The sequence below is a fragment of the Arabidopsis lyrata genome (genome assembly GCF_000004255.2).
Source record: "Arabidopsis lyrata subsp. lyrata unplaced genomic scaffold ARALYscaffold_7, whole genome shotgun sequence".
Lineage (NCBI taxonomy): Eukaryota > Viridiplantae > Streptophyta > Magnoliopsida > Brassicales > Brassicaceae > Arabidopsis > Arabidopsis lyrata.
Window position 1 is genome coordinate 14,637,555 of NW_003302549.1, and position 17,599 is coordinate 14,655,153.

The window sequence follows — 17,599 nt, forward strand, 5'->3', positions numbered from 1 at the left end:
ACCAAAAATTGTCCCGTGGTATAATGTTACTTAATAACAATTGTAAACTATAAAATATAAATATCTTAAAAATTATAAAATTTGCAAACTTTTATATATAATAAATAATCGTTAAATTTTAAAAATTACTACTTTTAAAAAAAAAATTACGGGACGAGTTAAGAAGTTACATGGTGGGTTATATTTCGGAATGAAGTTATATGGTGGACGAGTTTGAATCAATATTTATTAAATTTTAAAATTTCATTAACATGCCGCTTCAGTTTATTAAAATATAAATGTCTTAGAGAATGATATGATTTGTAAACTTTTATATATAATAAATAATCATTAAATTTTAAAATAAAAACAAATCACGGGACGGGTTAAGAAATTATGAACGGGTTATATTTCGGAACTGGTTTATATGGCGGACGAATTTGAATCAATATTTATAAATATCATTAACATGCCGTTTTAATACGGGTTAAATCCTCAGTTTATTAACAACTGTCTCGTGGACTCGTGGTATACCGTTACTTAATAACAATTGTAAACTATAATATAAATAAATATTTTATAAGGAGATACAATTTACAAAATATTTTTATACTAACTTTAAAAATAAATCATCCCGCGGTGTACCGCGGGTTAAAATCTAGTTTATATGATGCAGTCTCTTTTATGATTGGTTGAACTTTTTAAAAAATAGATATTCTTAATCTGCGTGCTTTTTTAACTAAAATGACTTATATTATGAAATGGAGAGAGTATTAAATAACTAATACAGAAAATGTAAAAATAAATAAAATAAAGAAACTGTTGTTGATTGCTTTAGAGGTGTGGGCCGTGTGGCAAAGGCAAAGAGGGTTTATCGGAACTTTCACGGTGACTCTCTCACGAGCGTGCCCCATTAAAGAGCGTTTGCGCAATTGATTAGCACTCATCACACAGCTGAGAAAATTGCGTCTACGCTTCTGAATAATCAAAAGAGTCTTTGTGCTGAGGTAACCCCACACCGCAAGTAATTGATTTTGTGGAGCGTTCATTGGAAATTCATAAATCTTTGTGGGAGATGAGGCCACTTTTTACAAGAGACTTGTTAAGTCAATCTTTAATTTTTTCCACAACCGTAAGAGACAAACCATGGGTCTACTAGAGCCATCACTTATCAACATCACTCATATCACTTTCTCAGAAAAGAAAAAATCAAAGAAAAAAAAACTATGTTGCATTCTTGTAGTCGAAGGAAGATGACAATATGGAGCTTGTGTTTGATCTTGTCCCTTTCTAATTCAATACTTGTTTTGGCTTCTCATGTTAGGCACTTGTGTCGTGCAGACCAGAAGAATGCTCTTTTGGAGTTCAAGAACGAGTTCTATGTCCAAAAGCTCCCTTCCAATGGGATTGTTGGTGATAAGAAGACAAAGAGTTGGAGGAACAACACTGATTGCTGCTCCTGGGATGGTGTCTCTTGTGATCCTAAAACAGGTAAGGTAGTAGAGTTAGACCTCATGAACAGTTTTCTCAATGGCCCTTTAAGATATGATAGTAGCTTGTTTAGACTACAGCATCTTCACAACCTGGATCTTGGCTCGAATAATTTTTCGGGTATTCTACCAGATTCCATAGGCAATCTCAAATATTTGAGGGTTTTGAGTCTTGGTAATTGCAATCTCTTTGGAAAGATTCCTTCTTCACTCGGAAATCTTTCTTATCTCACTAGTCTTGATCTTTCTGTTAATGATTTCACCGGTGAGCTACCGGATTCGATGGGCCATTTAAACAAGCTAACAGAGTTGCATCTTGGATCAACCAAGCTCAGTGGGAAGTTTCCTAGTATGCTACTCAACTTGAGCGAGCTCACCTTGATCGACCTTGGTTCTAACCAGTTCGAAGGAATGCTCCCATCTAATATGAGTAGCCTCTCCAAATTGGTGTATTTTGGGATTGATAGAAATTCATTTTCCGGATCTATTTCGTCGTCTCTCTTCATGCTCCCTTCATTGACCTCTCTTGTTTTGGGAAGAAACGACTTCAGCGGTCCTCTTGACTTTGGGAATACCTCTTCACCATCTAACCTTGGAGTTTTGTCCCTTCTAGAAAACAATTTCAAAGGGCCAATCCCGGAGTCTATATCGAAACTAGTCGGGCTGTTTTATCTTGACCTTTCTTTATGGAACACAGGGAACACAGGGAGAGGCATGGTCGATTTCAACATTTTCTTGCATCTCAAGTCACTTACGTTACTTGACCTCTCTTATATTAATACAAGAAGCATGGTTGACATAAGTATATTCTCACCTCTCTTGTCACTTGGTTATTTGGATCTTTCGGGGATTAATTTGAAGATCAGTTCAACTCTGTCTTCCCTCACCCATGGGCACCTTGATTTTATCATCCTGCAATCTTGCTGAGTTCCCCAAGTTTCTACAGAACCAAACCACTTTGTATTATTTAGACATCTCAGCCAATCAAATTCAAGGCCAAGTACCGGAATGGTTGTGGAGTCTACCGGAGTTGCAGTATGTAAACATCTCTCAAAATTATTTCAGTGGTTTCGAAGGATCAACAGATGTTATTCAAAGATGTGGAGAATTAATTATGCTTGATATAAGTTCAAACACATTCCAGGATCCGTTTCCTTTGTTACCAAACTCTACGACGATCTTTTTAGGCTCTGATAATCGGTTTTCGGGAGAGATTCCTAGGACAATATGCAAATTGGTTTCTCTTGATACACTTGTTTTATCCAACAACAACTTCAACGGTTCTATTCCTCGGTGTTTTGAGAAATTTAATACTACTCTTTCGGTCTTGCATCTTCGGAATAACAACTTCTCCGGTACTTTTCCAGAAGAATCTATCAGTGATCACTTGAGATCACTTGATGTTGGTCGCAACCAGTTATCAGGAGAGCTTCCCAAGTCTTTGATCAACTGCACTCGTCTCGAGTTTCTGAACGTGGAAGACAACATAATCAATGACAAATTTCCATTCTGGTTGAGGTTGCTGCCCAATCTACAGATTCTTGTCCTTCGTTCTAACGAGTTCCATGGTCCAATATCTTCGCTTAGAGATTATTTGAGCTTCCCAAAGCTGCGAATCTTTGACATTTCGGAAAATCGCTTCAATGGAGTCCTTCGATCAGATTACTTTGCGGGTTGGAGTGCAATGTCATCAGCCATAGACATTGTAGATATTATGCCAAGTAGGTATGCAGGACGTGACTCTGGAAACTATTATAACTCAGTGACTATGACGGTGAAAGGATTAAAGATGGAGCTGGTTGGGAGTGTTTTCACAATTTACAAAACCATCGATGTCTCCGGAAACAGATTCGAAGGGAGTATTCCCGAATCCATCGGTTTACTTAAGGAACTGATTGTGCTCAATATGTCAAACAACGCTTTCACAGGTAGTATTCCACCATCTATATCAAACTTGACTGATCTCGAATCATTGGATCTATCTAGAAACAGATTATCCGGAAAAATCCCACCAGAGCTCGGGAAACTCACGTTTCTAGCACAAATGAACTTCTCTTACAACATGCTTGAAGGTCCAATACCACAAGGAACTCAGATTCAAAGCCAGAATAGTTCTTCATTCGCAGAGAATCCTGGGCTCTGCGGTGTTCCTCTCCTAGAAACTTGCGAGGGAGAAGAAGAGGAAGCAACAAAGCAAGATCAAGATGAAGAAAAAGACCAAGTATTGAGCTGGATCGCAGCTGCGATAGGCTACGTACCTGGTGTTGTGTGTGGACTCACGATCGGCCACATTCTCACTTCATATAAACGTGAGTGGTTCATGAGAATCTTTCACTATTTTACTTAATCAAAGCAACACTTCTTAGGAGGATGATGTCCCCTTGTCATAAATTTATAATGCGTGTGGTTTGTTCCCAAAATTTTGTTACATACTATCTCTTTGTCTCCTCCTCTTGCTTTCGTTTTTCAATAAATATACTAAACTTGTGAAACTTGATTGGCAACAACTTTGTCTTTATCATTAAGAAAAAGGTCTCAAGAAGAGGGTGTAAGCGGGACCCAGAGCAGATTTCAAAAATCACTTATTAAAATTGTCAGTGTCCTCAGCAACAATCATGTTGTTATCTACTGTGATTCTACTGCTGCATTAAGTACTGTGCCAACAATCTTGTTTTTCACGAGAGAACAAAGAACATCGACATCGATTGTTAAAACACTTGTTACACTTCATGTATGCAGAGCTCGTATACTTGTGGATGTGTTTACCACACCATTGTTTCAACACTCTCATGGGCAATATATAAGATGAGTTTTTCTTCCATCTTTAATTCAAGTAGTCATGTTAAAGTGTTTAGTGACTGTGTCATTATAACCGGTTTAGTTTAAACCGAGTAATTAAGTGTTGACCAATTTAAACCGAAGTCAAAGCCTAAGTTTGAGAGTTGTAACTGTCACAGTTAACGGAAATAACAAATTTTCACAAATCTTAATTTCTTCATATAGCTTAACTAATCTCTTTACAAAAATCACTTTTTTGTTTAGCTAATTTTTTTTTTCTTATTGATTAGGGGTGAAATGATAACAAGTAAGTTTGGTCAAGAACATAAGTGTTTGTTTTAACACTCTGTTTTTGTTTTTTTAACAAGGAAAAAAAGTTTAATTGATTGATTCAGTTGGCGTTGGATAATAATTGTTAATCCAAATGTTCAGGACAACTAATATCATTCCTTTGGCTGTATATGTTTTTACTTCTATGTGAATTAGAAGAAATAAGACAAGAAATTGGGAGTGAAGTCTAAACGAAAACTTGGGAGTGAAGAAATATTAAAGACAAAGATTTGGAGGAAATAAATTATTGATAATTTTGATTTCGCAAGCCAAAGACATGTTCCGGGTTCATCGTCACTTTCACTGTCACTCTCTCAACCCACTAAGAGAGCTGGATTTTGGCAGAGCGTTTGAATGATTAACCCATACCACACGGCTGGGATTATTGGCGTTTGTGAAAATATCTCATCTTTTTGTCTTCACAGAAGACTTTTCAAGTCAAGTTTTAATTCACTCCACAAATGTGAGACAATCCAATGATCAATTCGTTTCACAGAAAAAAAATAAAAAAAAAAAAACCAATCAAAGAAAAAAATATGAAGCTATCTTGTAGTGAGAGGAGAGTGATAACAATAAGCTTGTGTTTAATCTTCTGCCTTTCTAACTCAATACTTGTTATTGCTTCTCCTGCTAAAGACTTGTGTCTTCCAGACCAGAGGGATGCTCTTTGGGAGTTCAAGAACGAGTTCTATATCCAAAGGCCCGATTGGAGGATGTCTGAAACAGCAACAGAGAAGTGGAGGAACAACACTGATTGCTGTTCGTGGGATGGTATCTCATGTGATCCTAAGACGGGAGTGGTGGTTGAGTTGAATCTCGAGTACAGTAATCTCAATGGCCCTTTGAGATCTAATAGCAGCCTGTTTAGACTACAACATCTTCAAACCCTTAAGCTTGGCCACAATAATCTTTCGGGTACTCTACCAGATTCCATTGGCAATCTCAAGTATTTGAGGGTTTTGAGTCTTCGTCGTTGCAAATTCATCGGAAAGATTCCTTCTTCACTCGGAAATCTTTCTTATCTCTCTGAACTTGATCTTTCTTTTAATGATTTAACTGGTGAGATACCGGATTGGATGGGCAACCTCAAATATCTGAAGGTTTTGAGGCTTCGTTATTGCAATCTTTTTGGAAAGATTCCTTCTGCATTCGGAAATCTTTCTAATCTCGCTGTTCTTTCTCTTTCGGATAATGATTTAACCAGTGAACGACCAGATTCGATGGGCAACCTAAACCGACTAACAGATTTCCAACTTATGCTACTCAACATGAGCTCGCTTACTTATATCAACCTTGGTTTTAACCAGTTCAGAGGTATGCTCCCATCTAACATGAGTAGTCTCTCCAAACTGGAGGCTTTTGATATTAGTGGAAATTCATTTTCTGGAACCATTCCCTCTTCTCTCTTCATGATCCCTTCGTTGACCTACCTTGACCTGGGAACAAACAACTTCAGCGGTCCTCTTGAGATTGGGAATATCTCTTCACAATCCAAACTTCGAGACTTATTCATTGGAGAAAACAATTTCAATCCGGGCATTGTTGATTTGAGTATTTTCTCACGTCTCTTGTCACTAAGTTATTTGGATCTTTCAGGGATTAATTTGAAGATCAGTTCAACTCTCCATTTTCCGTCAGCCATGGGGACATTGATTTTATCATCCTGCAATATTTTAGAGTTTCCCAAGTTTCTACAAAACCAAACCAGTTTGTATGATTTAGACATCTCTGCCAATCAAATTGAAGGCCAAGTACCAGAATGGTTATGGAGACTACCAACGTTGAGGTATGTTAACATTTCTCATAGTTCTTTCAATGGCTTTGAAGGACCTGCGGATGTTATTCAAAGATGTGGAGAACTAGATACGCTTGACATAAGTTCAAACACTTTCCAGAATCCGTTTCCTTTGTTACCACGCTCTACGTCGGACTTTTTCAGCTCCGATAATCAGTTTTCAGGAGATATTCCTCGGGAAATATGTGAAATATTTAATCTTAATATGTTTGTTTTATCCAACAACAAGTTCATCGGTTCTATTCCTCGATGTTTTAAGAATTTATCTCTTTCGGTCTTGCATCTTCGGAATAACAGTCTGTCTGGTGTTTTTCAAGAGGAATCTATCAGTGTTGTCCTAGGATCACTTGATATTGGTCACAACTTTTTTTCAGGAGAGCTTCCCAAGTCATTGATCAACTGTAGTCGACTCGAGTTTTTGAACGTGGAAGATAACATAATCAATGGCACATTTCCTTTATGGTTGAGATTGTTGCCCAATCTACAGATTCTTGTTCTTCGTTCTAACGAGTTTTATGGGCCAATATCTTCTCCTAAAGATTCTGTAAGTTTTCCTAAGCTGCGAATCTTTGATATATCAGATAATCGCTTCACTGGAGTCTTGCCATCAGAGTACTTTGTGGGGTGGACTGCAATGTCATTAGTCCACCCCGCAATGTCATCAGTCGTAAACATTGTAGATAGTATGATGAGCATTTAGAAGACACTATCACAAGTCGGTGGCTCTAATAAACAAAGGCTTAAAGATGGAGCTGGTTGGGAGTGGTTTCACAATCTACAAAACCATCGACGTCTCCAGAAACAGATTCGAAGGAGACATCCCTGAATCCATTGGTCTTCTCAAGGAACTGATTGTGCTCAACATGTCAAACAACGATTTCACAGGCCATATTCCACCATCTCTATCGAACTTGAGCAATCTCGAATCATTGGATCTATCTCAAAACAGATTATTCGGCAGTATCCCACCAGAGCTCGGAAAACTCACGTTTCTAGAGAGGATGAACTTCTCTTACAACATGCTTGAAGGTCCAATACCACAAGCCACTCAGATTCAAAGCCAGAATAGTTCTTCATTTACAGGGAATCCCAATCTATGCGGTGTTCCTCTCCAAGAAACATGCGGCGGAGAAGAAGAAGCAACAAAGCAAGAGCAAGCTGAGGCGAAGGAAGAAGAAGAACAAGTATTGAGCTGGATCGCAGCTGCAATAGGCTATGTACTTGGTGTTGTGTGTGGACTCACCATCGGCCACATTCTCACTTCATATAAACGTGACTTGTTCATGAGAATTGTTTCACTCTTTACTTAAGTAAGCATCACTTACTAGGAGGATGATGTTCCCTAGCTTGCAACTATAGTTCAATAAACTTTCTCAACACTTTGTTTGAAAATCATATTATCAATCTATTCTACACTTATTCGAAATATATATAGTGTATATTCTAAAGTCGTAAAGAATATGTTTTGCAACGTTTTATGTAGAAACAAAAATTGTATAATAGTTATAGCATGAAACTTTGGTTACAGAGGATTGTTGTATTATATGACAGAGGATTAATTTTATGAACCAAAAAAAAATAAACCAATAAAGTAGAACCGAAACGGTCTAAATTTAAAAGTTTGTGTATATGTGTAACTCTAATGTTTTGAGTTGTATTATAAGTGTGTTATGCATAGAGTTAGTTCTATAGTTTCCTATAATTTCGTTACCAATACTACTGTATCTCTCTGTCTCTTCTCTTCTTTGCTTTCATTTTTTTCAGATTCAGTTCCATCAACACAAAGAACCCTAAAAAAATTTCACATTACGTTTCATTTCCAAGAAAAAACGGAAAAAAAATCATTAATTACGTCTTCCACATTTCTTGATTTTGTTTTGGTGTACAAAAATGGAAGAGATGAAAAAGGTTTGAGATACGATTCGAATATTCTTTTGCTACTTCTAGCTTCCAGATTTTTTCTTCTTTTTGATTTATTTCATTTACTGGTGATTTGATTATTTTATTGTGGACAAGGTAACGTATAGAAAATGAGTTTTTGTGGGTCTTAATCTTTTTCTTTTGATTTGTTAACATCTTTTGAGGAAAATCAGAAATAATCGAAAGATCCTAGATTTTGTATAGTCGCAGCTGTTTCTTGTGACATCGTTTGATTTTTTGTTTATGTGTTCAGATTTGTCTTTTTCCTTGCTTCTATCTCTCTGTTTTGTCTCTGTGTCTCTGTCTCTGTGTAATCTACTTGTAGCCATTTGTCTGGTTATCAAATTTTCTGCCACAAAGAATATTTTGAAACTCAGAATTTATATTTTCGGAACATAACTAGTGAGGCAATTGCTAAAATTAATTAGTAATCGTTTGGAATATATGTGTTTTATGTTGAGTTTGATTATAAAGTGGATATTTATTCTGATTCTTATTTGTTTGTGTGTTTTTTTTGTAGACGCAATAGCTATCTTCAGCCTAAACTTTCTGGAAATTTTCATCATTAGCAACCTGAAAAATTATCTTAATTTGTACATAAGCAAAACTATAAATATTAGCAAAGATGGAGGAGATGTCACCTGATAATATACATGGAGTCATTTTAGCTGTGTCTTCGAGTATATTCATTGGTTCTAGCTTCATCATCAAGAAAAAAGGTCTTAAGAAGGCCGGTGTTAGCGGAGCCAGAGCAGGTTCTCTGATTCATTGAGAGCTTTTTCTTACTCTTGCTCTTCAAATTAAAACTAATTTTGCTTCTTCATGTTGATTATCTGTGATCAGGTGAAGGAGGGTATGGATACTTATATGAACCTTGGTGGTGGGCTGGAATGATAACAAGTAAGTCTGATCAATATCCTCTATTAATGGTTTTGGTAAATTCTGTTGCAAATCACTTTTTACATGTTTGTTATCTAGCTAGAGATGTTGTGACTTATGCAGTATTGTGTGCTTGGGACATGTTTTGGATCTTATCACTATTCAAACACTCTCTTTTAGCAAGAGAATGTTTCTAGTCATTTATCAGATGGTTCATGGAAGACTCCTGGTTTAAATGATCTAAATTTTGGTTTTATATTGAGACATCACAGTTCTGTATGACAGATATCTGATAGCTTTTGGAAGAGTAACATCATTAGATTGATCTCAAATCACATATTTGTGATAATTTGGCTAATTTTATCCTGGGATTAAGGAGCTACGAACAAGCAAAACCATAGAAAAATTGTTCAAATCCTAGATTCTGTTGGATTTAATATCAATGGGCATGGAGCTTTGGTTATGATAACTAATATTGTATTCCTACTAATTCTTACAGTGATTGTTGGGGAGATAGCCAATTTTGCAGCTTATGCATTTGCACCGGCTATTCTAGTGACACCCTTGGGAGCTCTAAGTATTATTTTCAGGTATCTGTATCCACTATGCCTATCTCTTCCCGTTGTGTCTGCGTTGACGTAGTTTCCTGAAAACGAAAACCGTGTTATGCAGCGCAGTGCTAGCACATTTTATTTTGGAAGAGAAGTTGCATATTTTCGGTATACTTGGCTGTGTCCTCTGCGTTGTTGGATCTACAACGATTGTTTTACATGCTCCTCACGAGCAAGACATTGAATCAGTCAAGCAAGTATGGCACCTTGCTACCGAACCAGGTATAGAACTATAAATGTTTTTGACAAAAAATAGATTCTAATTGGACTGAAACATGCTCTATTGCTTGAATGTTTTAACCAGGTTTCCTTGCTTACTCTGCTGTGGTTTTGGTTGTGGTGCTTGCATTGATCTTCTACTACGAGCCGCGTTATGGGAAGACGCATATGATAGTATATGTTGGGATTTGCTCTTTAATGGGCTCTCTTACTGTATGTTTTCATATTTTTCTTTAGCCATCTCTTAGTATATATCTCTACTCGCTTATAAGTAATTGTCTCGGTATCTCTTGCATGTTAGGTTATGAGTGTTAAAGCTGTGGCAATCGCCATAAAGCTGACTTTTTCCGGGATGAATCAGTTCAAGTACTTCCACGCATGGATCTTCATCATAGTAGTGACCATATGTTGCATTTTACAAATCAACTACTTGAACAAGGTAATAACAAAATTTGGTTTTATTGTCACATTGCAATTTTTTCTGACTAACAAAATCCTGTTTTCATCTTTGCAGGCTCTGGATAATTTTAACACAGCGGTCATATCTCCAGTTTACTACGTTATGTTTACAACATTCACCATCTTAGCTAGTATGATCATGTTCAAGGTAAAATACGGTTATTGAAAAGTGATCATAAACTAAACTATTCATCATCATCATTTGTTTATGGTCCAGGACTGGGCTTCTCAAAGCGGATTGCAAATTGCGACCGAGCTATGTGGCTTTGTGACCATTTTGTCAGGAACCTTTCTTCTCCATAAGACTAAGGACATGGGAAACAGTGCCAGCTTACGCGGCTCCACATCACACTCGCCTAGAGACACTCCTGTTTTCATAAACTCAGGTTCCAGTCGCAGTTCCAATTCCACTAGGCCTGCAATTTTATAATCCCACGGCTCCGATGGTAGATCATCTAACGGTCTAGAACGAGGCAACACGGGCACGAAAGCCTCGAAGAGAACTTTTTTGGGTGGAAAGTGAGAAAAACAGAGCATATTGGGTTTAAGGGTATAATTTGTTTTTTGGATAAGAGAAGGTTTAGTGAATGATTTGTTAGGGATACTATTTGATTGATTGCTTCATGTTTTTAAATATTAATTTTTTTGTTTGTTTCTCATATGAGATATAAAGAAAGTTTTAAAACACAGAATTAAAGTTCACAGCTTCACAAATTTTTCTTCACATTCTTTTTGTCTTTCTCATTTTGTATAATTTGGTCTAATTACTAATCAAGAACACATTGGTCCAAAGAGCGAACACATTTCTCTAGCTTTCATCGACTTAATGTGACCGTGACCGTTACGAATCTCAAAAGAGATTTGATGAGAAGAACAGTTAACAATAAGAATAACCTAACTAGCCTTAGCTTCAAATGTGTATGTCCTTAAAAAACGAGAGGTTAATTAGTCTAGTGAGTTGTAGATAAAATGGCACATGTGATTGTCTTATAAATAAGTTTTTTTTTATGCCATTTTCCAAACAATAGACCGGACAAAAGACCTAATAAAAGGCATCTTTTTGTGTATTATGGTGATCATTTTCCGTAGCGTGGATGTGATTTAAGAGAAGCAGACAAGTGAAGATGGGACATGAGAGTTTGGTCGATTATTTAATTTTATATGAAAACTAAAATTGACTTTCCCTAACCAAACAAACTTCCACGACTCTTCTACTCTTTTTCCATGTGATCTTCTTCTTTCACTCTTTTGGGGCTATCATTTCTTCAGGACACTCGCCTAAGTACCACTTTAACTCTTCTTTGACCACTTGACACAACTCAAAAGGGGTCTCAGGATGAGACTAGTGCCCATAAAAATAAAAATCGGAGAACCGTACGTACTTTGGCCCGACCGGTTTTGTGAAAAGGAAAATCATCGTATTTTTCTTGTCTCTTCGGTAGATATTTTTAAGATATTTTGGATTCTAAGATACTTTGAATCGGATCATTCGAGATTTGAACGTTTAAAATCACATATCTTGGACACTAATGCATTGAAAGTTTATGTATTTTAGTAGTTAGGTTTGGATACTATGAGTACTTTGATGCGTACTTGCTAAACAATTTTAAGATATTTGAGTATCTTGATTTCACGAATCAGATAACAAATACATAACAGAAAATTCTTATGAATTGTGTTTAGTGTTCACGTTTGCATGTGAATAGGATTTTGGTAGTTAGGTATGGATACTACAAGTTGGATACTTTGCAATATGATCTTACGATATTCAGGTATCTTGATTTTAGACTATATATGAATCAGATAACATATACAGAACAGAAAATGCTTTTAGTGTTCACGTGTGCGACGTTTACGTCAATAAGTTCACCACTCAATACATTAGTTACTTGGAACACGTAAAAATCTACATTGAATAGTCAACATCACAATATAGATAGAATCAAGTAGCGTTAACATGCATTGATATGGTTACTGTTACAACAAATTCGATCTATTACTGTTATTAATGTTCTTAGTTTAATGTGTACCATTCATTATTCAGCCGTTGAGTAAAAAAACAAATATCGGTATTGTTGATGCACGAATCACACAAGTACGAAATAGGGTTTCTCTAGGGAAGTAAAAAGAATCTCCTAAAACAATTCGAGCCGAGAGCTCAAATAGCGTTAGGCGAGCCGAGATTGGTGACTTCGGATTGAGGAGTCCGGGTCGTTGATTAGGCCGAACTGTAGGTCGTTTTCCGAGTTGAACAAAGCTTGAGGTCGCTTTCCTTTTCCAAACTGAGATCGGTTTTCGCGTCCTAGCCGAGCTCTTCGTGTCCTAGCCGAGCTCTTTGTATCCTTGCCGAGTTCTTCGTGTCCTTGCCGTGTCAGCGTGATTTTCGATGGATGTGACAGGACTAGTCGTCCTTCTTTTATACTTCTGCGGAGTAGGGCGTACCCTGACAGGTTTTACCGGTTTTGCCCTTGCGTCTGGTGACGTGGCAGATCCGTAGGGCGGCGAGGTCGTCTGGGCCTCGATGCCTTTGGGCTTGAGGCCTGCTTCGTTGATGGGCTTCTCTTGGATTGGGCCTTGTTTTCCTAAAACCCAATCTCTCCCTCAACAGTTGCCCCCCAATCATGATTCATCGTGTGCTGCGAGGATCATGATTGTTTTTCCTTTCCCGAGACACGCAAGAGATCGCCTTTCTTCTCGTCGTTTCGGATCAACGAGTTTCGGCGACGCGCGCGCGTGGGAGAGACGTGAGAATCGATTCGTCCCTTCGCGTGTGAAGCTATCCTAGCTCGTAATTATTGCTCAATTTCGTAGATATAATGATTACTTATCACCTTTTGCTTCTATAAATACCCCCTCCTCTCTCGTCCGTTTCTCATTCTTCTTCCTCCGCTAAAGGTATAACCTTCTCCTCTCTATTTCGTTTTCTCCCGCTTTATCTCGTTTTTTTTTGTTTTATTGCGATGTCTTCCGACGCTAGTTCTCGCGGTTCCGTCTCCGACCACTTCCGTTCTCGCACCTCATCTGATTCTTCGGGTCGTATATCATCCGTTGATCGATTCCGGGCCAATTCTTTTGATGACGACCTGGAGTCCAACTCGCCTCCTCATCGACAGAACTCGTCGAGGTCGTCTGACGCCGGCTCTTCTATTCTTGTGGCCGAGCTGCAACGTCGCGACTCGCCCTCTCAGCGGGATCTTGTCGGGGCTACCTCGATCGTTCCCTTCATTCCTAGTCTCAGAGATGAGGATATTGGTGATGTTAAGTTTGACGATCTGGAGGCAGAGCCTGAGTTCGTCGAGATGCCTTTCGGGGTTCCCGGACCGTCTCCCTATCACGTTGACTTCCTGGGGCCGACGCGGACGTCATTTGAGACCCTCGCATATACCCTCCATTATTGTGACGCTCCGTCTTCGATTGAAACTCGCATTCCGGGCCTATCCGAGCGGCCTTGGTCCGCTCCGGCCGGCTTCCTCTGTGTCTATGAGAGTTTCTTTACGGAATGCGATCTCACCTTTCCGATTTCGGGCTTCCTGCTTGAATATGTAGCGAGGCGGGAGATGGCTCTTTCTCAGCTTTCTGTTGCTGCCATCCGGAATGCGGTGGGCCTGGTTCGGCTGGCGAGTAGGTGCGGCGTGGTTGTCCGTTCTTCTCATTACGAGGAGGTGACCAAGATTAAGAGCCTCAGCAAGAAAAAGCCGGGCTTACACTACGTTCAGTCGTCCACGACTCCTAAGCTCGTCGACGAGGCCAAGAGCAAAACCAGTGACTGGTCGGCGGGATACTTCTTTGTTAGGATTTCGGCGGAATCTGTTGAGGACGTTAGGATTCCGATCTATACAGGGTGGAAAATTTCACCCGGTAGCTTGAGCTCGTCTTCCGCCCTCACACTTCTTCTTTGGTTGCTTTCGATTTCCTTATATCTTTTTTTTTTTGTGTAGCTCGTTTCCCGACGATATTTGATCCATTTCCCGAGCAGCTCAAGAAGGATCTCGAAAAGATTCGCGCTGAGGGTACATACATCTGGCCATCTACTAACAAAGTTGCTCGCCGCCCTTCTCGGAATCCTTCACGCGGTCGCCGAGGTTCTTCTCGTCGAGGGCCGATTCGTCAAAGTTCCAAAGTTTCTGCTCCATCAAAACCAGGTATCGCATATATTGTTCACCTCTGCGGGTTTTCGTTCCCCGGGCTCATATATATATTTTTTGGTTTTAGGTCGTAAAGCAATGGGTAAGTTCGATCTGAGTGTGGTTTCGGATTACGCCAGCCGTTACAAGGAGAAAAGGCCGGCCTCGGAGACTCCTGTGGCGAAGCCAACTCGCTCGGAGGAGCGACAAATGAGGGAGGCCCTGAAGAAGAGTCTCTTAGATCAGGGAGGGCGTCACGCCTTCCAGGCCGGAAGTTCTCGACCGTTGAGCCCCAACTCCGAGAGGGTAAAGAAAAACGAGATGCTCGCAGCTCGCTCAACTCAGCAGGCTGGTGAGGGTGATCGAGCTGTAATCCTTCCCCCAAGTGACGATCTCCGGGCCGTAGGAGCCCGAAGTGGCTCAGTCGAGCCTCTGAATAGGAAGAGGCCGGCTGATACGGGAGCTCGTCCGGTTGCCCAGAAGAGGCCTCGGGTCGCCGACCACCGGTGGTCGTACCGCTATGTTGATAGGGATGTTCCCTTTACATCTAATGCGGATGCCTGTGCTGCTCTATTCCGCGAGATGGGTCATGGCCCCGGCTCGTTCCCTCTAATTGAGGATCTTCGGGAGCGGGATGCGTATACCGAGGCGGCCAGGAAATCATGCGAGGTTATTACTATGTATATGTGTATGTATATATTTTTGTTACCCTTTCTTGGTCGTTTGTTTATATATATTTTTATCAGGCGACTTTCGCGATGAACCGCATGGTTCATCTCTACGAGCGCCGAGTTCGTCGGCTTTCGACCGAGAACCCAAACTCGAGTGATTATCAGGCTGCCATTGCTGCGGAGAAGGAGCAGGTAGATCAAGTCTCGCGAGAGTTGGGTGCTATTAAGGACGAGGCGGTGAAGCTTAGGGAGAAGGTCAACCTTCTCGATCATCACCGGAATGGGCTGATTGCGGAGAGGAACCGTTTGAGCGCCGAAGTGGAGGCAGAGAAGGCTCGGTATGACGAGCTCGCTATGATCCTCCGCTCCGAAAAGGCCAGACTGCGAGAACGTCGTGCTGAGTACGGCGAGTACTGTAGAGGTAAAGCTCTTTCGAAGATGGCCCGGCTGTTTCAGGCTCGTCTCACCCGTCTGCAGGCTCATGTTGAGGATACCCGTGCCGCGCAGCCCACTCTTCTGCTTTACAACCAGGCAGTCGGGAACCTTGGTTTTCTGAAGGCTTTAGTGGAAGACGGCGAGGTCGTCATTAAGTCAGAGGAAACGCTTTCCAGGGTTGAGGCCGACGTGGCGCAGTACAGAGCTGATCTTGCGGCCTTCGACGTAACTGAACTTCAGGATGGCGATTTTGATGCCTATACCCTCTTTGCGGATCGGGACGAGGTTACTGAGAACCTTCAGTATGCCGCCTCGGCTGCCAGTGGTAAGGACTTTGTCGGAGATGACGAGGTCGAAGAAGACGCTGTTGACCAGGACACTCAGCCGGAGGTCGCAGTTGAAGCTCGTGAGACCGGGGCCGAACTTCAGGAGGGGGGTGGTCTTGAGAGCGAGGCCGCAGGCGCTGAGCAGTCTGGCGACGTCCAGGAGGTTCCACGGGTGGCTACTCCGTTAGCTCAGGTTGTCCAAGACGGGGAGGACGTTGATATCGAAGGCTGACCGCGAGGTCATTTTTTTTTAAAGTTGTCGTTTTGCCGCTTTGACGGCTTTTTCTTATCTAGTCGCCGCTTTGTCGGCTTTTGAACTCGTGCCGTTAACTCGGCTTTTAGCTTTATTTCTGCTGGGTCGGTTTGTTTGAACATGATTGCCGCTACGTCGGCTTATTTTATGTGGTTTTCGCCATTTATTTCTTCATTTATTTTAGCCTGTTCTTCAGGGTCGGCTCCTGTGTAGGACGGGACGCGGCCGGTTTCTGTGTAAACCTGGCCGTGATCGGCTTGGTGCGAGTTCACCAAGCTGATGCGAGGCCTAAGTTACTTTGGTTGTTGGTAGGCTTGACCGGTTCGGGATTTGTGAGTCCGTTCTTCGGCCTATACGTTTATTCTGTCGGTATGATGCAAGTGCTGGACTTGGCTTGTGCGAAATTTTATCAATTTCGGCTTTTCCGAGTTTGCTCGGAGTGTTCGAGGCGGGCTCGAGACATCGTGAGGTGCGACGCGCGGTGATCGGCTTACCCTGTATTGGCCTGACAACTCTTTGGGAGTGCGGGTTCGTCCCCGGCTTATACTACCCGGTTTATCGAGGCTTTGCGAGTACTGAGCTCGGCTTTCAGACCCTTAAGTGTAGGTTTTTTCCAAGACTTTTTTACTTGTTTTGGCAGACTTAAGTAAGGGTGTGCGTTCTCGTTCGAACGTGTTCGATCGAATTGCCTGGCCAGGGTATCGATGTATATTTCGGTTCGGTTGTTTTTCCAAAATTTAGACGGAAATACAAAATTTTATTAATATCATAGCTGCGCCCTGCAAGCAGGGCTGCCTACGTACCCCCTGATCGGAGGGATCAAGCCGTTCGTAGTTCACATTACATAGAGAGGCATCGGTAAGGCCGAGCTAACTTTTTTTTTTTTTTTTTTTTTTTTTTTTTTTTTTTTTTATATAAGGAGAGCGAGGTCGTCAGTAGTAGTATCGCTTGAGGTGCATGGAGTTCCAAGCTCGTGGGACCTCAGTGCCGCTCATGGTGAGGAGTTCGTAGTCGCCGGGGCGAATTATTTTTGAGACTTGGTACGGCCCCTCCCAGTTCGCTCCTAGTTTGCCGGCGTTGAGTTCAGCTGTATTTTCGAAGACCTTCCTGAGTACAAGGTCGCCGACGTCGAAGTGGCGGTTGTGTACTTTCTTGTTGTAGTATCGGGCGGCAGCAAGCTGGTAGTTTTGAATTCGGCATAGTGCGGTGTTGCGCATTTCCTCAAGTTCGTCGAGTCTGTCAAGCATCATCTGGTCGTTGAGGTCGGGACGGACTGCCATCATAGAACGTCGAAGACTTGAGTATCCGACCTCGGCTGGGGCCATTGCTT

General features: G+C 40.8%; 6 protein-coding genes across 8 annotated transcripts; all 6 read left to right on the forward strand.

The window, feature by feature from the left end:
• The first annotated feature begins 1,064 nt into the window (after window positions 1–1,064).
• LOC110226910 (receptor-like protein 12) lies at window positions 1,065–3,875 on the forward strand. Its single transcript, XM_021019837.1, has one exon. The coding sequence runs from the start codon at window positions 2,359–2,361 to the stop codon at window positions 3,814–3,816; it is 1,458 nt and encodes a 485-aa protein (XP_020875496.1). The 5' UTR covers window positions 1,065–2,358; the 3' UTR covers window positions 3,817–3,875.
• Window positions 1,233–2,233, forward strand: LOC110226504 (receptor-like protein 12). Its single transcript, XM_021018433.1, has 2 exons — window positions 1,233–2,110; window positions 2,167–2,233. The coding sequence occupies exons 1-2, from the start codon at window positions 1,233–1,235 to the stop codon at window positions 2,231–2,233; spliced, it is 945 nt and encodes a 314-aa protein (XP_020874092.1).
• A 1,103-nt stretch (window positions 3,876–4,978) lies between the features above and the next one.
• LOC110226627 (receptor-like protein 12) lies at window positions 4,979–7,787 on the forward strand. Of its 2 annotated transcripts, none has more exons than XM_021018736.1 (2): window positions 4,979–6,363; window positions 6,747–6,835. In XM_021018736.1, exons 1-2 carry the CDS (start codon window positions 5,054–5,056, stop codon window positions 6,775–6,777), a joined length of 1,341 nt encoding a protein of 446 aa, XP_020874395.1. In that variant the 5' UTR covers window positions 4,979–5,053; the 3' UTR covers window positions 6,778–6,835. The 2 variants fall into 2 exon arrangements, with proteins under 2 accessions (XP_020874395.1, XP_020874394.1); XM_021018735.1 differs by having other exon boundaries at window positions 4,991–5,891; window positions 6,174–7,787.
• On the forward strand, window positions 7,119–8,861 carry LOC110226505 (receptor like protein 30-like). The gene is made up of 2 exons (XM_021018434.1): window positions 7,119–7,519; window positions 8,813–8,861. The coding sequence occupies exons 1-2, from the start codon at window positions 7,119–7,121 to the stop codon at window positions 8,859–8,861; spliced, it is 450 nt and encodes a 149-aa protein (XP_020874093.1).
• On the forward strand, window positions 7,987–11,147 carry LOC9304408 (probable magnesium transporter NIPA2). Of its 2 annotated transcripts, XM_021018738.1 has the most exons (9): window positions 7,987–8,280; window positions 8,813–9,047; window positions 9,136–9,192; window positions 9,671–9,761; window positions 9,844–10,004; window positions 10,087–10,214; window positions 10,303–10,440; window positions 10,516–10,608; window positions 10,678–11,147. In XM_021018738.1, the coding sequence occupies exons 2-9, from the start codon at window positions 8,918–8,920 to the stop codon at window positions 10,888–10,890; spliced, it is 1,011 nt and encodes a 336-aa protein (XP_020874397.1). In that variant the 5' UTR covers window positions 7,987–8,280; window positions 8,813–8,917; the 3' UTR covers window positions 10,891–11,147. The 2 variants fall into 2 exon arrangements, with proteins under 2 accessions (XP_020874397.1, XP_020874396.1); XM_021018737.1 differs by lacking the exon at window positions 7,987–8,280 and having other exon boundaries at window positions 8,403–9,047.
• A 2,273-nt stretch (window positions 11,148–13,420) lies between these two features.
• LOC110226506 (meiosis-specific protein ASY2-like) lies at window positions 13,421–16,248 on the forward strand. The gene is made up of 4 exons (XM_021018435.1): window positions 13,421–14,318; window positions 14,399–14,602; window positions 14,673–15,253; window positions 15,331–16,248. Exons 1-4 carry the CDS (start codon window positions 13,421–13,423, stop codon window positions 16,246–16,248), a joined length of 2,601 nt encoding a protein of 866 aa, XP_020874094.1.
• Window positions 16,249–17,599: the final 1,351 nt, after the last annotated feature.